Source organism: Nylanderia fulva, unplaced genomic scaffold (assembly GCF_048542155.1).
Source record: "Nylanderia fulva isolate GAGA-0341 unplaced genomic scaffold, ASM4854215v1 Scaffold4, whole genome shotgun sequence".
Taxonomy (NCBI): Eukaryota; Metazoa; Arthropoda; class Insecta; order Hymenoptera; family Formicidae; genus Nylanderia; species Nylanderia fulva.
This window is the reverse complement of record NW_028190476.1, coordinates 5,016,391-5,035,924: the sequence shown is the minus strand read 5'-3', so window position 1 is coordinate 5,035,924 and position 19,534 is coordinate 5,016,391. Positions and strand designations below refer to the sequence as shown.

Sequence of the window (19,534 nt, the reverse complement as noted above, 5' to 3'; positions counted from 1 at the left end):
TAGTAAAATCTCACTCTTTTGGAGTAAAAGTCCACTCTTTTGGAATGAGATTGTTCAGTTCTCCACGAAATTTGGAGAGTAAGGACGACGAGATGCGTCTCTTCGAAGGTCCACGTCTCGCTAATCTACAAAGGGCCTACTATCGCGATATCGATATTATCGGAATTTTACTCCAAAAGAGTGGAATCTCACTCTTTTGGAGTAAAAGTCCACTCTTTTGGAATGAGATTGTTCAGTTCTCCACGAAATTTGGAGAGTAAGGACGACGAGATGCGTCTCTTCGAAGGTCCACGTCTCGCTAATCTACAAAGGGTCTACTATCGCGATATCGATATTATCGGAATTTATAGTAGTGAAATCTCACTCTTTTGGAGTAAAAGTCCACTCTTTTGGAATGAGATTGTTCAGTTCTCCACGAAATTTGGAGAGTAAGGACGACGAGATGCGTCTCTTCGAAGGTCCACGTCTCGCTAATCTACGAAGAGTCTACTATCGCGATATCGATATTATCGGGAGCGTGACGAGGCGTGACGTCGCGGTTGGGTGAGCACCCAACAAGGGGGGAACTTGCGAGAGGGTGTCGGTCGCGTGATTAGTGAAAGGGGTCCGTGTGACGTGCGAAGCCGTGCCCCCGCTTGATGTCCTGAGAGTGGGCCTGGACTTGGGCAGGGACCTGCTATAAAAGCATACCGCGTCGATCCTCGAACACATAGTGCTTGATTCTCGCTTAACACGCAAGAAAAACCCCATCGCCCGTCGCCATGAAATTCTTCGTAAGTTCTCCCTTCGCACGTCACGGGTTTGCCCGTCGATTTTGCACTTATTTTTGCACGTAAAACATTGTAGACTCTTATAAAAAGACGTTGAAACTATAATTCTGATATTATCTGTTAGATTTTATTCTGTTTCTTTTTTACTTAATGGTTTAAATAAGCCATGTTGAGGACTCTTTAAGTGCTAACAGCAATTCGGAGAAATAAGAGAGTAAATTATTTATTTCATTATGTGCTATATTATTTATTTATATCTTTGTTATATTGTGTGCAATCTTTATTTGATGCTAGTACTAAAATTCTGAATTGCTTTAAGTTATATTTTATTCTTGCAGGTTGTTCTTTTCGCCATTGTGGCAGTCGCTAGCGCTGGATTGATTGTAAGTATTTCAAAATTTCTACTTTCAAAAACTCAATCTCGATAATTATTTTACAATTTTCTCATATATGTGTAATTTTTATAATTTCTCTTTTTTATCGAATTTCTAACTAATAATACATTGAACTTTATCACGTTAAAAACTATATTTTACATAAGCATGTTGCGAAATCATACTTGAGTAAATTTATGGTTGCTAAAAGTTGCATACGTATCGCGTATATTATAATTTTTATAATTATGTAACTTGTAAATAGTTCAAGTCTCGCCGTCAAGTTATTTATAAATATATATAAAACATAAAATATAATGATAAAACAAAAAAATTCACCGCGAATTTAATTATTCCGAGATAATTGGATAAAATAAAATAACTGTAGTATTAATATCAACTTAACCAATTTAATGAAATTGCTTCATAATTCGATTCACTGCTTAATTGAATTATAAGCCACGGAATTATGAAATTCCGTCGCAACCGCAATGCAATTGATCACGCCCGTTTATGCAACTTCCGCCATTGCTGTTGCTCAAGCTAAACTCCCTCGCGTTTACTACCGCAGTTTCGCGATCGCGGAATACCTCTCGGAGAAAGAGACTATATCATTTTCATCGAGATTGCGCGTTGCGTAAACTCTTCTCAATCGCTCGCGTGCAACCCGAGTATCGCTTCGTGTGTACAATATTACAAGTATAAGATATATATCTAAACCTTTCTTTTCCACCCGTCCAGCATCACGGACCGGAGATAATCCACGTCGGCAACCAACCCTCCATCCCGGGACCCAAGGCCTCTCCGCTGGCTCTTCATGGCAATGATCACTCCACCCGCATCCACTACTCTGCTCCGCATATAGGGCATCCGCACTTGGTGGGAGTCGAGCATTACAACCCGGCGCCGCATTACGAGCCCAGCGTCGTCAACGTCGCCCTTAAACACGACTGGCATTAGATCCTCGCGTCTGAGCCAGCAGACCCGCTGGTCCGGAGTGGTCCACGCCGAACGCGTCATCCTGAGGCTGATATGAGGCAGCTAATTCGCCGTTCGATCGGCGAACGAACGTGACATTAAGAAATTCTCTCGCCGACAGATCGGGATCTCTTGTTTCTCGTCTCGTCGGCGAGACAAATCGATTCTTCGCGCCGAGGGTTGTGGATCTTCGGTTCGAGAATCGTATATGCGGAAATTTGAACTGCCTCAGGATAGCCGCACGTCTTGGGCCACTTCTGGAGGACCACCCCAAAAAGACCAGGCAGTCAGACTTGAAAAAGCCTTCCCCACCTTCTCCCATTATCATTCTTCGTTTTACCTTGACACTACATATTACACGCATTGTACGACAGACACAATCGGAGTCTTCCCCATTTATTCATCTCATTCTGTCAAAAATGAAAAATTGTGTGCGGCAACAGATTGAAGAGGAAACAGCTGAGCGGCCATCTCTTTCCCCCGAAACATTTGTCTACGACAGCGCAACATACTTTTATTTATTGTACAATAAAAGTTGATTTTTACGTCTTGTGATAAATGAAATGTTTATGTCATTCCATTTTTATCCGATTATTCCCGCTATTAATTATGACAGAGAGCAATACGAGATTTACTTTTTATTCGATCAAAAATATAATATAATTAGATTAAATGAGGAAGAAGGAAAATGAAAAAAAAAATGTAAATCATATTAAATGGAATCTGGATTGAATTGAGATCGGAACGAACTCGCGCGCAATTCATTTGTGGAAATGCACGGAATTCATTGGAAACCGCAAATGACGCAATGCGTATCAAGTCAATTATGCAAAACGGCTCAATAGCACGTTCTATCAATGGCTGGCTAAAGGCCTGAATATTGACCGATGATCAATGTCAATTTTAGCTTCATTAATTTTCCCACTCTCGATTGCTCTGCATTTGATGTGCACCGACCGCATAATTCGATCGCATAGATTGAATTGAATCGAGCGGTTCGATGTTTCGTTGGCTCAGTTATGCATTTATCATAATTTATCTAAGGTATACGATCACATAGGATAAAGATCTTCTCAACGAAAGGTGTACGATCTCGATTTTCGTTCAAATAAAACGCGAGCTTCTTCTTCTTCTTCGCAGCATCTGATCGAATTTGTCGATGAGCCACTCGTGTCTATTTAATGCGATAAGCTCTTCTTGCGAAGACTGTATGCAAAGTTCTCGACGCGAAATCAATCTAACGTCGCCGAGCAACGGATAATCCAAACAAAGCTACCCTAAAGCCGGTTGCCATCTCTCCATCGCGGTGTCGTTCGATGAACGTGATGCGAATAGCGTCTGTTTTTTTATCATTCACATATATACACAACAAATCGGGCCGGACTAATCGTCGCGATCGTGTCTCATCTTTATCCTGAATTCCGGAGAGCTGAGCAAAAGGCAACGTCCATTCGCGAGAATCCGTGAAAACGCATAATTAACAAGTTTGAATGTGGCTGATCGTCGAGATGCGCCTCATCGAGATAGCTCGACAAGGTCTTCGCATCCCACGATTTTTTTACCTCTTAGACTACTTCTTCTTTTATAAAACACCTATACGTATTTTTAACGCTAATGACTTCTTAAAATTCCTTTAGACATAATCTTCATTAAAGCGTTTTCTTTACGGACTCATTCTGTGATGCACATCAGTGATGATAATTTGATACGTGCTTATGCTTATCGATAATTATTGTATTTTTTTATTAACTTTCTTCTTAAATATTTATTAAATTTATATTTTATATATATTTGTTTCATTATTGTAATTAATATTTATTTTAATATATTACATTTTGATATTATTATATAATACGACATAATTTTTTCTCTTGCAACTTCTATATATATATATATATATATATATATATATATATTCTAATTATTCGTCATTTTTAAATTATTAATACAAATATTTATTTTTGTGTTGTACTATTATATTCTCTTTTTAGTTATTAATATCATTCTTGTCTGACAATGAACATATTATTCATGAATGGTCAGGAATATTCTGAAGATTCGCGAAAAAATTCGAGATCAATTACCAATTAAACTTAGCGGCACAAATTTAATCTATTAATCTCCTTAGTTTCTTAGACTTCGCTTGTGCGATTGCACAGTGCGATTTCAGCATTACGTAGAGTAGACGCTGTTGCGAGTGTCTTTATGGTTCGTGAAGCACTTTCAGCGCCGTTTGCTAAGTAATATATATAAATGTGCAATGGGAAAGGAAGAATTACATTTACTTGGAAAATTGTTTCACGAGAAAAGGAACATTTCTCGATGATACGACAATCACAGGCGTATATCGTATCTCTTTAGATGTTTGTGAATATTATGCAATTATTTCAGCAGTCGTAATCATGCTAGCGCGTGTAATCCGTTACGTTCCTGCGAATTCTTGCGAGGATTCTCTCGCACGCTCGCAAGGGAAAGCATAATGCAGCTGTGTTTTATGCGTGATATTTCATTGATGATGCACTCGGAAACTTATTAGATATTTCAAAGCAAATTGAAAAAAATTAAATTAAATTAAATTAAATTATGTATATATTTAATTAAAGTGTGAATTAAATTAAATGTTAATTAAAAAATATTGAAATTAATACATATTGAAATTAAAAAAATAGTTCAATAAAAAATTAAATATCCAATTTATTAACTTTTCTTTCTCTTTCTTTTGTAGTCTATAATAATTTTTATTAAAAAAATTTTATACAGCTGCTGCCTTAAATAATGATAGGTAACTACAGAATAGATTTATGATCTAATATAGAATCTAATTTATGGCATAGAAGATCAGAAGGTCAGAAAATTAGATGATAATTTACAATTTTTAATTTTATTAATTGTTCCTTTTAAATCAAAATTTGAAATGTAAATTGGAACTTTTTTCTCAGGCGCTTCTCTTGAACATTTAAATTAGATATTACATTGTGAGAGAAAAAAATTAAAACAGACATGTGTGTATATGCGAGGTATCTACTCGTATAAAAAATTCTTGCATTTAATTTACTGAAGCATTACGAGCGAGCCATTTGCATCAAAGTGAACGTGGCGTTGACGTTTCCCACCTACATAATTACGCGGCACGTTGCCGTAGCTTGAGAATTTTCCATTTTTTTTGGAGATCGGAGACTGCAAAATGTCGACGAATTTATGTAAAATAGTATATAGAAGGTGTAATTTTTCTCTTATAAAATGATTACCGCGAACTCAAATGGACGTATGCAATTGCCGCAATAATCAGGTGCGTTGCGCGGATTACTGCTTTGCAACAAGCTTTTTCTGTCTTATAGATAACGCGAAATACATGTATAGTGTAAAAGGAGAACCGCCGTTATTTCAAAATGCAATCTAACTCGAAGTAATAAGTATGTATCGCGATCGAAGTCGCCTACGTTTGATGCAATGCATTTTTTATTATTCACCTTATTAAAACGATTTTATATACTAATTGTGCCTGAATTTTTTTATTAAATCTTTATTAAAAATTTGATTCACATCTGTAGTATATATTTAAATTTAATATATTTAAATATATAATATAATATAATATAAATTTGATCTATTCTAATTTAATCTTTTTTTCTATAATTTTTATATTTTCATCATATTTTTTTTTATTATTATAGATTTATTTTCTATGGACATTTTAATAGATTTATTTTTATAAAATTGATTTTAACTTTATTAATGATTTTCTTTTGCTGCATTATGAATTCCCTCTTCCGGTAAAGGAAACTATAGAATGTCATATGGCATGCATATTACTAAACAATAATAGAGATTAAGATCCCTCTGTATCTCAATCTCTCAGCTAATTATTATCGCAACGTTTACACTCTCGAGGACCGGTTACAGGTAATATAGCGTCAATTTTGTGCGAGTGGTCATTAATGATTACTGACCAAGCCTCCATAATAGTCGCTCGAGCGTAGAATTCGCCAGTGAGCAAACGTGAGGCTAATGCCTTAATAATTTATTGTATATGCACGCGGACGTTTAATTAGATTCGTAGTCGCGTAGCTTGCCGGTAGCATACTATACACCTCGCGACGATAAATCTCGATTATTATCCAGGGATACATGTATCCTTCAAAGAAACTATTAATGCCCGAGTTTCAACCTCGGTTAGATCTATTCAAATTTACATGGCAATCCAAGACACATAGATTATCTTGATAGATTTTACTATTGATACAGACATATTATACAACTGTGTGAGAAGTAAATCACTATAATATAAATGTGCCTTGAAATGTATCTAACATAACATTTCACGGATCTTTTCCCTTCAATCCCAATTTTCCAGTTATATCATTATTACCGTGTGATCTTGAAAAAATATCGTTCTATTTAATTAAGCTCCTGATTTAAACTCTTTTTTATTTAATGTAAGTTATTCTAATCATCAAATCTTGGTCCGCACATTTTTATATTATTTATTCACTCTCGAAAGAATAAAATTTGACATCTTTGCGATGTCAGGTCGGATTTCCTAGAAGGTTTGCTTTCCGGTCACGGAGGCAATTATCGATTGTCTCGAAATCATAACAATTCCGAGACGAGCAACGATTCCATTCGAAATTTCCCTTTTAAGGATATTAAGAACTTGATTGCATTTTCTCGCCAATCGAAGGCATTTCGCGAATAACGCGAGCACATTCGCGCGAATCCACACGGTCTCACGCTATCTATTCGATAGATAGAGCGATTGCATGAATAATGAATGCAGCGCACGATGCATTACGTAGCTCGCGTTGTTGCATACTTTCTCTCTTCGTAATAAGTGTTTTTCTGTGATAGACAGCGTTTTCCCGCTGCTCGTGCTCGCCGTCAAGCAATCTTGACACATCCTGTCAATTTAATATATTCAATGTATATCAATTACATAATCTATATTAAGAGAACACAATTCCTTATAGCAACAATCAGTTATATGATTTTAATTATTGATTTTCAATTTTATTTTTTCAGCGATCTTCAAGAACAATTCAATTCTCTTTGATGTATTTCAATATTTATTATTTTTATACAAATATTATTATATACATTTTTCTATGTATAATAAAATAATAAAACAATATGTTAACGTAATCAAAGTTATTTTGTTTAGTAATAAATTTTTTTTTCATTAATGTTACTTTAAAAAAATAAAGAAGCTATTTATTTTGACTTAACTTTTTATTTAATATATAACTGGATTTCTTATATCAATTTATTCTTCTTAAAAATAAGTATAAGAAATGGAAAATACGATGAGATTTAAATCCAATATATGCCGCTATTGCAGGCAGAAGTTGGATGAAAATGGAATTATATAATTACATTTACTTATATGCTTCATAACTATCTCGAGGAAGTATTTCTATGACAGCGGAGCTTCCTAATAGAGCGGCTATAGTTCACAGGTGAGGCTCGTGCCTTCCGATGCAACTGCACTTGTGCTTCACATCGTAATTATAATTGTTAATCATTTTGCTCTTTTTAATTAATTCTCTATGATAAGATCAATCGCGTGCTGGAAAAGGTGGATTTCACTTTGCGCAAAGTAGAAGTATAATAGAAATAGTTACAAAATTATTTTCAAATTTGTTTTTGTTTACGGAAAGTCAGTGTTATCGCTACAATGATCTATTATATTGTACAATCATACAACTACAACGTGATTAAAAAAAGAATTAAAAAGTTTAGAGGCATTTTTATTCACAGAAAATCAAAAATATTCTTAACATTAATGTTAATATAATTATTATTATAATTATTTATTATAATTTTATTATAATTTTTATTATAATTTGATTTTTAAAGAAATAATCTATATATATTTAAAAAATTGTAAATAAATGTTAATTAAAATTTAATTTAATTTAATAAATACATTGTATTATTAGAAATTTAATTATTAAATTTTATTATTTATTAAATTTTATTGTGTAGTTTAATATTTATAATTCATTTATAAAGTTTTATGTGTACATTTTTTATAGATTATTTCTCTATTACTATGTATTTATGTCGCTTTAAATGTCATACACGATAAAAAATCATGCATCATTTTTAATTCAATATAATTCATATTCATATGATGTATGCACAAGTAAAATATTAAACATAAAAAACAACATTCATTGATTTTCAATTATTAAAATTATTTTGAAGAGAAAAACGATTATATCTTCGGCGACACGTGTTTCAAGGTATATACATTTACGAGAGGCAACATATTACGTCTTTGCCAATAATATATATATATATATGCGAAGAATATAATATGTATAATAACATATATATATAATATTTTTTAATCTAGTTGCAAGAAGCTATTATTGCGAAAGTACACATAAACTTTGATAACAAATATGTTTCTTTTTATTTTTTCTAATTATATTTCATTTAAATTATAGGTATCAGAAAATAGCTATATAAATACCAATAATTTTTTGAATATAATTAAACACTATATACGTGCATACGCAGGCGAATATAAAAATGTAAAAACTTGTAAAAGAGAATTAATTTTTTATGTCATATAGATAATTTTTAATCTTCTTATAATATATGCAATTAAATATAGCTATTTTTGACCCTGAGATTATAATACACGTTTCGATAATTTGCATTAAAACACAAATTTTTTCAACATTAATTTTTTTATTCTTTTCTTTCTAGTAAAATTTTGTAATTATTACTCAAGACATGCGTGTACCGTCACATGGATACGATGATATCAAAAGGATTGGAGCTATATCAACAATGATCGAAAGACATCAGTTGTTGATTTCTCGCAGGCGTGTTATGCGTGAGTGTTATCGCGGATAGACGGATGGGAAAATTGACGTTCAGGTCATCGTTATTTCTGTTGGTTCAACGAAGAAGCACGAGTACCGCTGGGAAAATGTGAACGTATGGACACCCGACGTTGTCTGCACGACCCTACTCGGTATTCAGTGTCGTCAGTTCGATCCGGTCAGTGGGCCATTCAGCATGAACAACGAGCGCAGTGAGTTATATTTTTACGCCAGTCTATCTTTGCCAACCTTTTCTTTTCCTGCACCGTATATATAACTTGCTAGAGTTCTCGTATATCTCGCTATGTTTTACCAAAGTTCAAATCGAGAAAAATTCATTTTTTCGTTTTATCATTATTAAAAAAAATTAACAAGGAATTTAATAATTATAACAATAACAGGGAATTTAATAATTATAATAATAATGACAATAATAACGATTCAGATTTTATATTAATAATAATGTCTGTTTCTTTTAATTGCTCACTTTGTATCTTTTGTTTAAGAAATAAAATGGGAAATATGTTGAGATCTTCGAGGAAAAAAATCGCATGGCATAAAATATCAAAATATAAAAAGTTAATTGAAAAAGAAAGATATAGATTTACAGAAATTTTTTCAGAATTTTAATAATATTATATAATAATTTAAGTCCGCTTTATTTAATTTAATTACCACATATTTTACAGAAATCCATTTTTATTTTATTATTGGTAAAGAACATTATTTATATGTATATATGTTTATTAAAGATGTTTAGATTAAGATTACGCTTATGTCAAGATTTTTATATATGTATATATACATTTTTATAACATTATATCGAGATTAATATAAGAAGAGCAAATACTTTTTTTACTTGAAATATTTTAAGCAGATCGGAAGAAGCGAACAATATAAAATTTTTGATATTAATATTAAAAAAATCAAGCTTCTAGTTTTTTATATGTAATATGTATATAATAATTGATTTTATTTTCATTGTCTTTTTAAATGTCAATTGCATACATAGATGACCTTATTTTGATAGCGCAATAACAAAACCAGGTTATGAAAATAGAATAAATAGATATATTGTCGCATGCGGATTGTACGATATCATATTTTTTTTAAAGAAAATATAACGATATCTTCTATTCATTTTGAGATAAATTAAAAGTAAGATATACTTAAAAGTAAGATATAATTAAACATTGAAAATTTTCAAATTCATTTTTTTATGTATGTCTATTAAGTATATAAATTATTATTTAAAATTTAGAATAAAATATTTTCTAAAAAAATTAAACAAAAATAAATAAAAATAGAAATAAAAAGCTATAAGTATATTTTCTTATCCATAAATTTGTATTCATAAATATTTCTCATATTAACATATTAATTTTTTGTTTATCACATTATAAATTAACGATTATAAACATTGTTTGAAAAAAAACAGATTTATTATAGAAATAATGATTAATTTTAGATGTGCAAATTTAATAATTTTTTTATATCATATTATTGATAGTTGAATTGCAACTTAGCCGCTATTAAGACTTTTGCATTTTTCTTTTCTTTAGAAGATGAAGGGTCGGTTTACTCGATCGGAAGCCAAAATCACTTGGTATCAGTAAGATCCAAGAAAACATAGTAAGTAAGAGACTGATTGACATTTTTTTTAACTAATGCCGGTTCATTAAATTATTTCATTAAACCGAAAATGTGCATTTGCTCGCCGTAAATAGACCAATTCAAGTCTTCGCCAGTCAGATTCATCGTATTTGCAGCTTCAAGAAACGGATTCAAATCTCCTTTCTATTGGTGATAATTCTGTGCCTTCTGGTGTGTTCCTTGCTGGTAACAGTCATGGTACTCGCAATACTTTGTAAGTATTCTCTCTCTGTTGGAGTAGTATAGTGCATCTTTAAAAATTATGCATATAAGTAAAAACTAAAAATTCGAAAAAAATTAAAATGTATAAATTAAGATAAAGTTAAAGTAAATTACACGTATATAATTTTTTATTAAATTATTTATAATACATATTATAAACATAATGCAAACTGATAAAAGTATTATGATATATTTCTCTACGATATTTCGAATTTGTTAAATTTACAATTTAATGTCATTTTATGACGCAATGTTGTACAATACACATATGAAACCTTCAAACATAAGTCCTTGTAAGTTAACTTCATTAAAATTATAGTAGATATAACTTGATAACAGATACGACAAACACCGGAAATATTATTTATTAAAAAAGAAGTGAGTCAATTCTCTCATGATACTTTGATATATTTTTTTTATTTGCAATTACATTAGTCATCCTTGACGAATTATTGGAGAATCATTTAGTATATGTTCGATCGCCGCATTGACATTATATGTAAATATTTTAGCGAGAGAATGGCTATAAATAGTACAGTAACTCATCATATGTGTTGTTTGAAACAACTTCTTCCTACGTGCTTATCACGTATAACAACTCTACGTGGGTACATTGCTTCTATAATCAATTTATGCTATGTACTTTCTCTAGAATTACCGTGGATATCCTTCCAATTGTAATTACCTTGAACAATTTCGGAATTAATTCTTTATCAAAAATATCGCATTTCTGAATATATTAAGGATAATTGAAAATAAATGATACAATTATCTTTTAATTAATTTTAATATTTAATCAGTTTTAATCTTATTTAAAAATTTATAAAATTTTAAATTAAATAAATACGCGTGCGTAAGATGTGTAAGAAATGAATAAAAATTAAAAAAAAGATAAATAAAAAAATTTTAAAAACTAAAATAAAAAATGTGACAAAACGTAACGTGTAAAAGTTATGAATATTATGTATATACAATATATGCATGTATATATATTAAAGAGAAATTGGAAATATGCAATATTAAAAAAAATAGTCTAAGAGAAGTCGTGCTTAAAAAGACATCCAATACTATTGGAATACTCTGTATATCGATTATTCTTTTTGCAGATGCGCACAGCGGCATGATGAAGATATGTGAGAGCGAGGATTGCGTGCGAATAGGTGAGCCACAACATATAATTATTATAATCCATTATTATTTACGCTGTCACTCGTTAGATAAAAAAAACTGAAGAGAAATTAAAAAGAGAGAATTGTATAGCATACAATCACATAATTCCGGAAACAATTATTTCTTTCTTTCTCTTCACCTAGCTGCTAGTTTGAAGGAATCTATGGACACCTCTGTAGATCCTTGCGATGATTTTCATCAGTGAGTAGATTACTGTTGTGTCGTGCATTAGTCGTTCGATTCACCTGCGTATGCGATATTTTTCATATTAATTAATTCTAATTAATTACGTTACGCAAAATATATCGCACTCGCGCGTTTTACTTTCACTTGCTCTTGCGTGAAGCACCGCGTGTGAATTTACGCGCTATTTCTCTGGAATAGCGTAGTAACTAATAATATTTTTATTACTTTGGATTCACACGGTTTTATTAAATGTTTTTCTTTCTGTGTGACAATTAAATTATTAAAATACTCATTTATCGTTTTTGTGCGAAACGCAAACGTCTCTTCTTTAGATATGTGTGCGGCAGATGGTCGGAGGAGCATCCCATTTCGGATTTCAGCCTGTCGAATTCCTGGTTCAACGAACGTGACGATCGCGTGATCAAAAAAATCAGGGATCTTTTAAAGGTTAATATGTCCGAAAGCGAAGTGCCTTGGGCGGTGATGCAGGCCAAGACGCTGTTCACCAGCTGCATGGACGTGCGTACGTTGCCGTTTTTGTCTAATTAGGTAGATGTCAATCAGAATTATGGCGAAAAAATTAATGCTGCAAAGAGAGAGAAACATATAACAACACACAATATATATTAACAACAAATAATATATATTAACATTTTTTAATTATCTTTTATTAGCTATATAAGTGTTTCTTATAGAAATTTAAATTTGTTAGGGACGCTGAACGAGCTCAATTTGTCCCCATTGTATGATCTGTTGGAATTACTGAATTTGCCTGTAATACCTGCGGGTCTTACTAATGAAACGACTAATTACATCCAGCTAATGGCTAAGGTGAAGAGAATTCTGGGTATTGACGTTTTCTTCGGTATCGAAGTTGCGTCCGATCCGAAGAACAACACCAGAAACGTGATTTATTTCGACACTCCAAGTCACTCTAGTCCTTTTCCCAGGTATAATTATTTTTATTAAAAATTTTTCAATTTTATTATTTTTAAATTCTCATTATGTATATTAGTTAAAATGCAAATTAGTGTATTTATACATATACATATATGCTAATTTTAATAATATTAAATATTTAATTTTAATTTCACTTTTCTTTGTATTTTAAATATATAATTAATATAATTTTATTAATATGAAAATAAATATGTATATATATAAAACATTTTTTTTAATAATAGCGATAGAGAATTGGAAAAGCGGCTGCATACTATTAGATCGCGATTGCGAAAGTTGGAAGATTTAGATGAATTTTTATCCAGCGATGAGGAAGATGCCGAATTGGTTTACATGATAGAAGTTATTAAACAAGTTATTAGTAATGGCACTGTTAATGCTTGCACTCCGGAAGATGAATTTAAGGTGCCAGCGGAGAAATTAGAAGACTTTGTCGAAACGCTTTATGAAATTAGCAGCATGATTCATCATGTAAGAATAATTTTTTAATTAAATTATTTTTAAATCAACCTCTTTTTGCGTGAATAAAGAAGACTGTTGAATTAAAATTTAAGAGATGATTCGAGAGACGATGTTGATGTCTACATAAATATATTTGTTGATGCAAATAATCTATTTTTTTAAATACACAATATTGATATCTTTTAAAAATATTTTAAGAGATAATAATTTTACAATAATATAATTATTTTCAAGAAAAGGATGAAAATAAGAGAAAGAAAAAAATGGTGTATTATACTATCGTATTTGTAACTATATTATTATATTAAAAACTAAAAATGTCTAGTTATTTTTAAATATAAAAATGCGATATTTAATTCAAGAAAGAATTAAAGTTTACTTTTTTTGCAGATGATTATTGAAAATAAAAATTTTACCTTTTCTGAAGAGAATTTGAGTGATAAAGATTACATGCTGGTGGATGATCTCCAAAAATTGACGGACGAATATATCATGGAAGTTAATTCATCTCTTACACCTAAACCGTTGTGGCGATCCTTCGTTGAATTTCTTTTCGATGGAATCGTCGCGTTAGATCTCGATGAAAAAGATATAATTCTCGTCGGCAATTTGGAATATTTGAAAAACGCTGCCTTAATTCTTTCTACTTTAGATGAAGAAGAAATAGGTGTGCATGTTTTCGTTAATTAATTTTTATTTAATTAATTCAATTTTAATTTCTCGATATTCAAATTTGAAAATTTTAGTAATTAAAAGAGATATTTTAATTTTGGATTTAGAAAGTTACATTTGGTGGTCCGTCGTAGACGACGTGGTACCTCACTCTTCCGAGAAGCTCAGAGACATTTGGTCCACATATGTATATAAACTATTGCAAATGGATATAAGAGAACCCATATCTTTGCACTGCGCATCAATTGTCAATGACTTAATGGGTATGCACAATGATATAGTAATCATACTTAAATATTTTCTAATTAATTTTTGATAAAAAATTTATAAATAATTTTTCATAAATAAATAATTAATTATTTTATAAATAATTGATTTGTAACACAATAGCAAAACATTTTTTTCTAAGTTAGATTTATTAAATAATCGAAATTTTTGTAATATATATATATATATATATTTTTTTTTTTTTATACTTTCAATGAATGATATTCATCGGTTTGTGCAGGAATGGCGACATCGTGGTTATTTGTAGATCCGACATTCCATAATAATAAAGTTCGTAAAGTAATGGAGATGTGGGAGAACATAAGAGAAGCATTCGTTTTGCTTGTCGAAAGAACAGACTGGATAGATTCATCGACGAAAATGGCGATGCTTGAGAAAAATCGGAAAATGAGTTCTGAAATCGGATTTCCCACATGGCTCTTTAATGAAAAGAAACTCAACAAGTATTACGAAGGCGTAAGAGTTTTAAAAAATTTATATAATAATTATATATCATATAGAGCTTAAACAAATATTTATATATGAATAAAGAATAAGTGCAATTGAAGCAGAACATGTAAACGAAATCTTGTTCTGTACTTACAAAAAATGAATATAAAAAGTATGCTTTTTTTATTTCATTGTAGTTTACTGTATATTTATTTTTATATATATTTTATCTTATACGCGAAATAATCGATAATAATTCTATTAATTAATATAGTATTTTTATAAAGAGGAATTAAAATAATTACTTAATTTTTTACTCTAAAAATTTATAGTATAACGTGATATTACTTTTTGTCTAATTTTAATATATTAATTATAATTTGTATGTGTATAAACAATAATATATTCTGTAACATGATTTGTTAATGTTTAGATAGATTTTTCAAAAACGAAGTATTTGGATAACATGGTACAGTCAATTCAATTACAATGGAACGCTTCGTGGGGGAGCCTGCACGACAATAACAAGTGGTTAGAGTAAGTAAAAGTTTAGCAAATTGCCTTATATAAAAAAATGAATCAATAGTAAAGTTTTACTTTTTTGCATGCTTTTCTTTGGATAATCAGCTGGGCGAGCGATCCTACTGAAGTAAATGCGTTTCACAACTTTCAAATTAATCGCATAAGTATGTAATAATTTGATAAAAGAAAGAATTAATTATTAATTATTAATAAAAATATAATAAAGTAATAAAAGTTTTATAAAATAAAAATAAAAATTTAGATTTTTTTGAAAAAAGTAATTTTTATTGCTTTGTTATTAAAAAAGATACAAATATATTAAATTATTAATAATGTATTTAATTAAAAAAAAAAACAGTTTCTTCTCTGATTATTTTATATCTATGTTATGTTAATATAAATCTTCCGTTCTTTCACTATTCATGCAGCTGTACCTATCGGAATTCTACATTTCCCATTCTATGAATTGGGTCTCGAGTAAGAATAGGAATAATTTAGTTTATAATTATCTTTATAAAAATAGAAAATAAAATTTAAAAAGCAGATTTTATTAGAAAGACGTTTATTACTATTTACACATCGGATAAGAAAGAGATCGACTAGTAATTTGTTAATTAATTTCAATCGCAGAGCCTTGAATTATGGCGCTATTGGTTCAATACTTGGACACGAATTAACACATGGATTTGATGACAGCGGTCGGCACTACGATAGTAATGGAAATATTCGGGAATGGTGGACTAATGAGAGTATCTCAGAGTATAATGAAAGGACTCAATGCTTTATAGATCACTATAATACTTATTACGAAGACGAGGTAAGCACATATCATAAGTAGCATTTTTATACATTGCACATAAAAAAGTAATTTTATGAAACTTGATTATAAAAGAAACAAAAAGAGCACTTTTTGAAAAATTACCATTTATATATGTATTGTATGTATATTTAATATTTGTTAAATAAATAAAATTAATTTATAAATATTCTGCGCAAATAAATATTGTCTCTTTAAAATTTTAATTAATTTACATTTTAATTAAAAATTTTTAATTTGATTTAATTTTGACTTTTCTAATTTTATATTTAGAAGAAAATTTTAAAGTTAATTCGAGTAATACACGATTAAATGCTCCTTTTTCTACTATGAATTATATCCTAAATTAAATCTTTGCGTTTCGTATCTGAAGAGTTGAATGACCCGAGCATGTCAAAATGTTAAAAATACATCTCGCATAGATCGACGATCACGTCGACGGTGAGCTGACTTTGGGCGAAAACATCGCTGACAATGAGGGTCTTCGCGAGGCTTTCTTCGCTTATGGGATATGGAAGGCTCAGCATGGCCAAGAGCTTTTACTTCCGGGATTTACGCAAGTCACACACGAACAGTTATTTTTTCTCGCCTTCGGACATGTAAGTAAAAAATCCACATGTAATAGCTAGTTTTTAGCTACAATCTTAGAATTGAAACTCTAAATAGTTCTATGACACTTTAGATGGTCAGTATTTAATGCTACAAAAAGATGACAAAATTAAGAATTAAATTAATAAAAAAGAAATGAAGAAAAGGAAATTAAAGAAAATGAGAAAAATTATGTCAAGTTATACAGAATGATTTAAAAACATTTTTTAGTTGATCAAATTGTCAAATTTATTATATAAATTTTGTTATATATGTACTAATTATTTAAATTAAAAAAAGGTAAGAATCTTCTCTCGACCGTACTGGCAAATATTATTTATTCAATCACGATATTATTTATTCAATCATGATTGAATAAATAATATTTGTCAGTACGGTCGAGAGAAGATTCTTACCTTTTTTTAAATTCTGTCTGGCGATTCTCAAATATCTACGTATTTAAATTAAGTTAATTTATATAAACAAATTAAATAATTTAAAAAATTAATTAAATTATAAAATAAACTAATTAAATTAATTACTAACTTAAATGAGAATATATATTAAGAAGCAAATAACATATAATATGAAATAAAATATAATTTAATATAATTTCTCATTTTTACGATTTTTGTTGAAGAAAAATCAATTCTAAATCGCTCCAAGAATGTGATTAAATAATTTTTTTAAACAGTGATGAAACATTTAATAGGATTAGGACAACTTAAGCAATTTGGCTCGTCTAACTCATTTAAATTATCGAAAGATCATATATTTTTAAATCTTAATTTTTCAATGATTCGATAATCGCCAATTTATAGAATACTGGATTTATATTTGTTTTCTTTTTGTTTTATTTGTAGTTATAAGAAACTAAAACTCGCGTTGTAGCTGATGGCCTTCGCTGAAAACATGGCTCTTATTTAAATGTCATCTCTCAATCATTCGTGATAAATCAAAGATGTTTAAAGATAGTGAGATCAATATCAATAAATCACAGTAGGCATTAATTCCAAATCAATGGCAATAAATTGTGAATAATATTTGGTAATTTCGACTCTCCTGAATTCTATTATCATGTCTTTGCCTCATTTCTGAGTCCTTCCCCTTCTGAGAATTTCCCTTTTATCTATATTATTTTGATCCTCAAGTTTTAAATTTTTCTCGCAACTTTTAATTTTTCGAAGGTTATAGGCAAATATTTATTGATTTTAGTTGTGGTGCTCGTCTTATACTGGTATGTCAGTCAAGTGGATGCTGGAGGACACTCACAGCCCCGCCCACGTGAGGCTTCAAGCAGTATTGAGAAATTCCAAAGAATTTAACATTGCATGGAATTGTCCCGCAGGATCGAACATGAATCCATCGAAAAAGTGTCTTCTGTGGTAGCGACTGCAGCTACAACACACAGAAAAAAGGTAGCCTTGGTGCGTCGTTATTTAATTATTGTTGACCAATCAAATATTTATCATTTGAAATCAATAAAGCTCACGTGCAAAACACATGCGCAAAAAAGAGAAAAAAATAAAAATATATGTATATAGCCATTAATTTCAACAATTAATTTAATCAAATAATGATATGCATATTTTTATTTTATTCAAAATAATAATGTATGAATTCGATTTATCATAGAATTTAACGCGCAATTGAAATTTCAAGATATAAAGATTTTGATTAATATTTGATAATTCTGTTAATGCAACATTATATAATAAATATTTGTATTATTTTTTTAGAATTATATAATAGGATTATGAAAGCAGAAAAAATATTTAAAAATATGTATTTTCAAAAATAGATTTTATGTTAATTTGATAATTTATATAATTATAAGAAATAGCAATTAAACAACAAACTATTTAATAACATAATTTAATAAATATTTTCAATAAACTCGTGAAATTTATAGAATGTCCCAGGTAACAAACTGACGTCATTAAACGTCAAAATGATGTCAGTTTGTTATCTGGAATATTATAATAATTGCAATGTTCTTTTATAGTAGATCTCAATTTTTCTGTGTTATTTAGATTAGTAATGGGCAAATTGTTATGGAGGTTTGCACATGAGCTGCAATTACTTTAATTATTGTTACTCTATCATTTATGAATTTTGTGACAAATTGTTTCTGTATCAATCTTTATAAGGTCTTTTGCATTGATATATTTGGAAAACCAAACGTCATCGAATCAATAAGTGGTCCAATGTTTGTAATAAAAGAATTTTATTTACGTGTAAAAAGTGTTCTTTAATTTTATAATTCTTTTGACGGCATCTGGCTAGTATCTATGTTTTTAAAAGACGTCAATTAAATCTTGCGCTATTATTTAGATCGTATCACATCTATTGTATTTATATGCTATATACATATTTTATCGAATAATTTCTATCCACCTGTTTTATGTTATTATATTTGTTTATATCTATTTTCGATGAAATATTTATTTGATTGAGAAGTTTATTTATTTTTGTTGACATAAACAAAAAGTTGAAAATAAATTCGAAATTATACACATCAAACGGAGTAAGTAATTGAATAAATAACACAATTAAATGTTAAAAATTACATTTTTTTCAAAAATAATATTTTAAAGAAATATTATATAA

At 29.7% G+C, this 19,534-nt stretch overlaps 2 protein-coding genes across 2 annotated transcripts; both read left to right on the top strand.

Moving 5' to 3' along the window:
- The first annotated feature begins 715 nt into the window (after nt 1-715).
- On the top strand, nt 716-2,680 carry LOC114936265 (uncharacterized). The gene is made up of 3 exons (XM_029309413.2): nt 716-773; nt 1,109-1,153; nt 1,886-2,680. The coding sequence occupies exons 1-3, from the start codon at nt 762-764 to the stop codon at nt 2,102-2,104; spliced, it is 276 nt and encodes a 91-aa protein (XP_029165246.1). The 5' UTR covers nt 716-761; the 3' UTR covers nt 2,105-2,680.
- Nucleotides 2,681-5,381: 2,701 nt separating this feature from the next.
- On the top strand, nt 5,382-19,339 carry Nep5 (M13 family metallopeptidase neprilysin 5). The gene is made up of 18 exons (XM_085485891.1): nt 5,382-5,411; nt 8,987-9,167; nt 10,518-10,587; nt 10,725-10,822; nt 11,937-11,990; nt 12,144-12,201; nt 12,519-12,709; nt 12,899-13,136; nt 13,371-13,617; nt 13,999-14,275; nt 14,388-14,543; nt 14,789-15,024; nt 15,431-15,534; nt 15,625-15,683; nt 15,948-15,996; nt 16,150-16,336; nt 16,759-16,935; nt 18,140-19,339. The coding sequence occupies exons 1-18, from the start codon at nt 5,382-5,384 to the stop codon at nt 18,311-18,313; spliced, it is 2,586 nt and encodes an 861-aa protein (XP_085342017.1). The 3' UTR covers nt 18,314-19,339.
- Nucleotides 19,340-19,534: the final 195 nt, after the last annotated feature.

Coding starts and splice junctions, on each gene's coding strand:
- LOC114936265 (XM_029309413.2), top strand. Junction 1,154..1,885: donor TCGCTAGCGCTGGATTGATT/GTAAGTATTTCA, acceptor CCACCCGTCCAG/CATCACGGACCGGAGATAAT.
- Nep5 (XM_085485891.1), top strand. CDS start 5,382: ATGGACGTATGCAATTGCCGCAATAATCAG. Junction 13,137..13,370: donor CACTCTAGTCCTTTTCCCAG/GTATAATTATTT, acceptor TTTTAATAATAG/CGATAGAGAATTGGAAAAGC. Junction 13,618..13,998: donor TTAGCAGCATGATTCATCAT/GTAAGAATAATT, acceptor CTTTTTTTGCAG/ATGATTATTGAAAATAAAAA.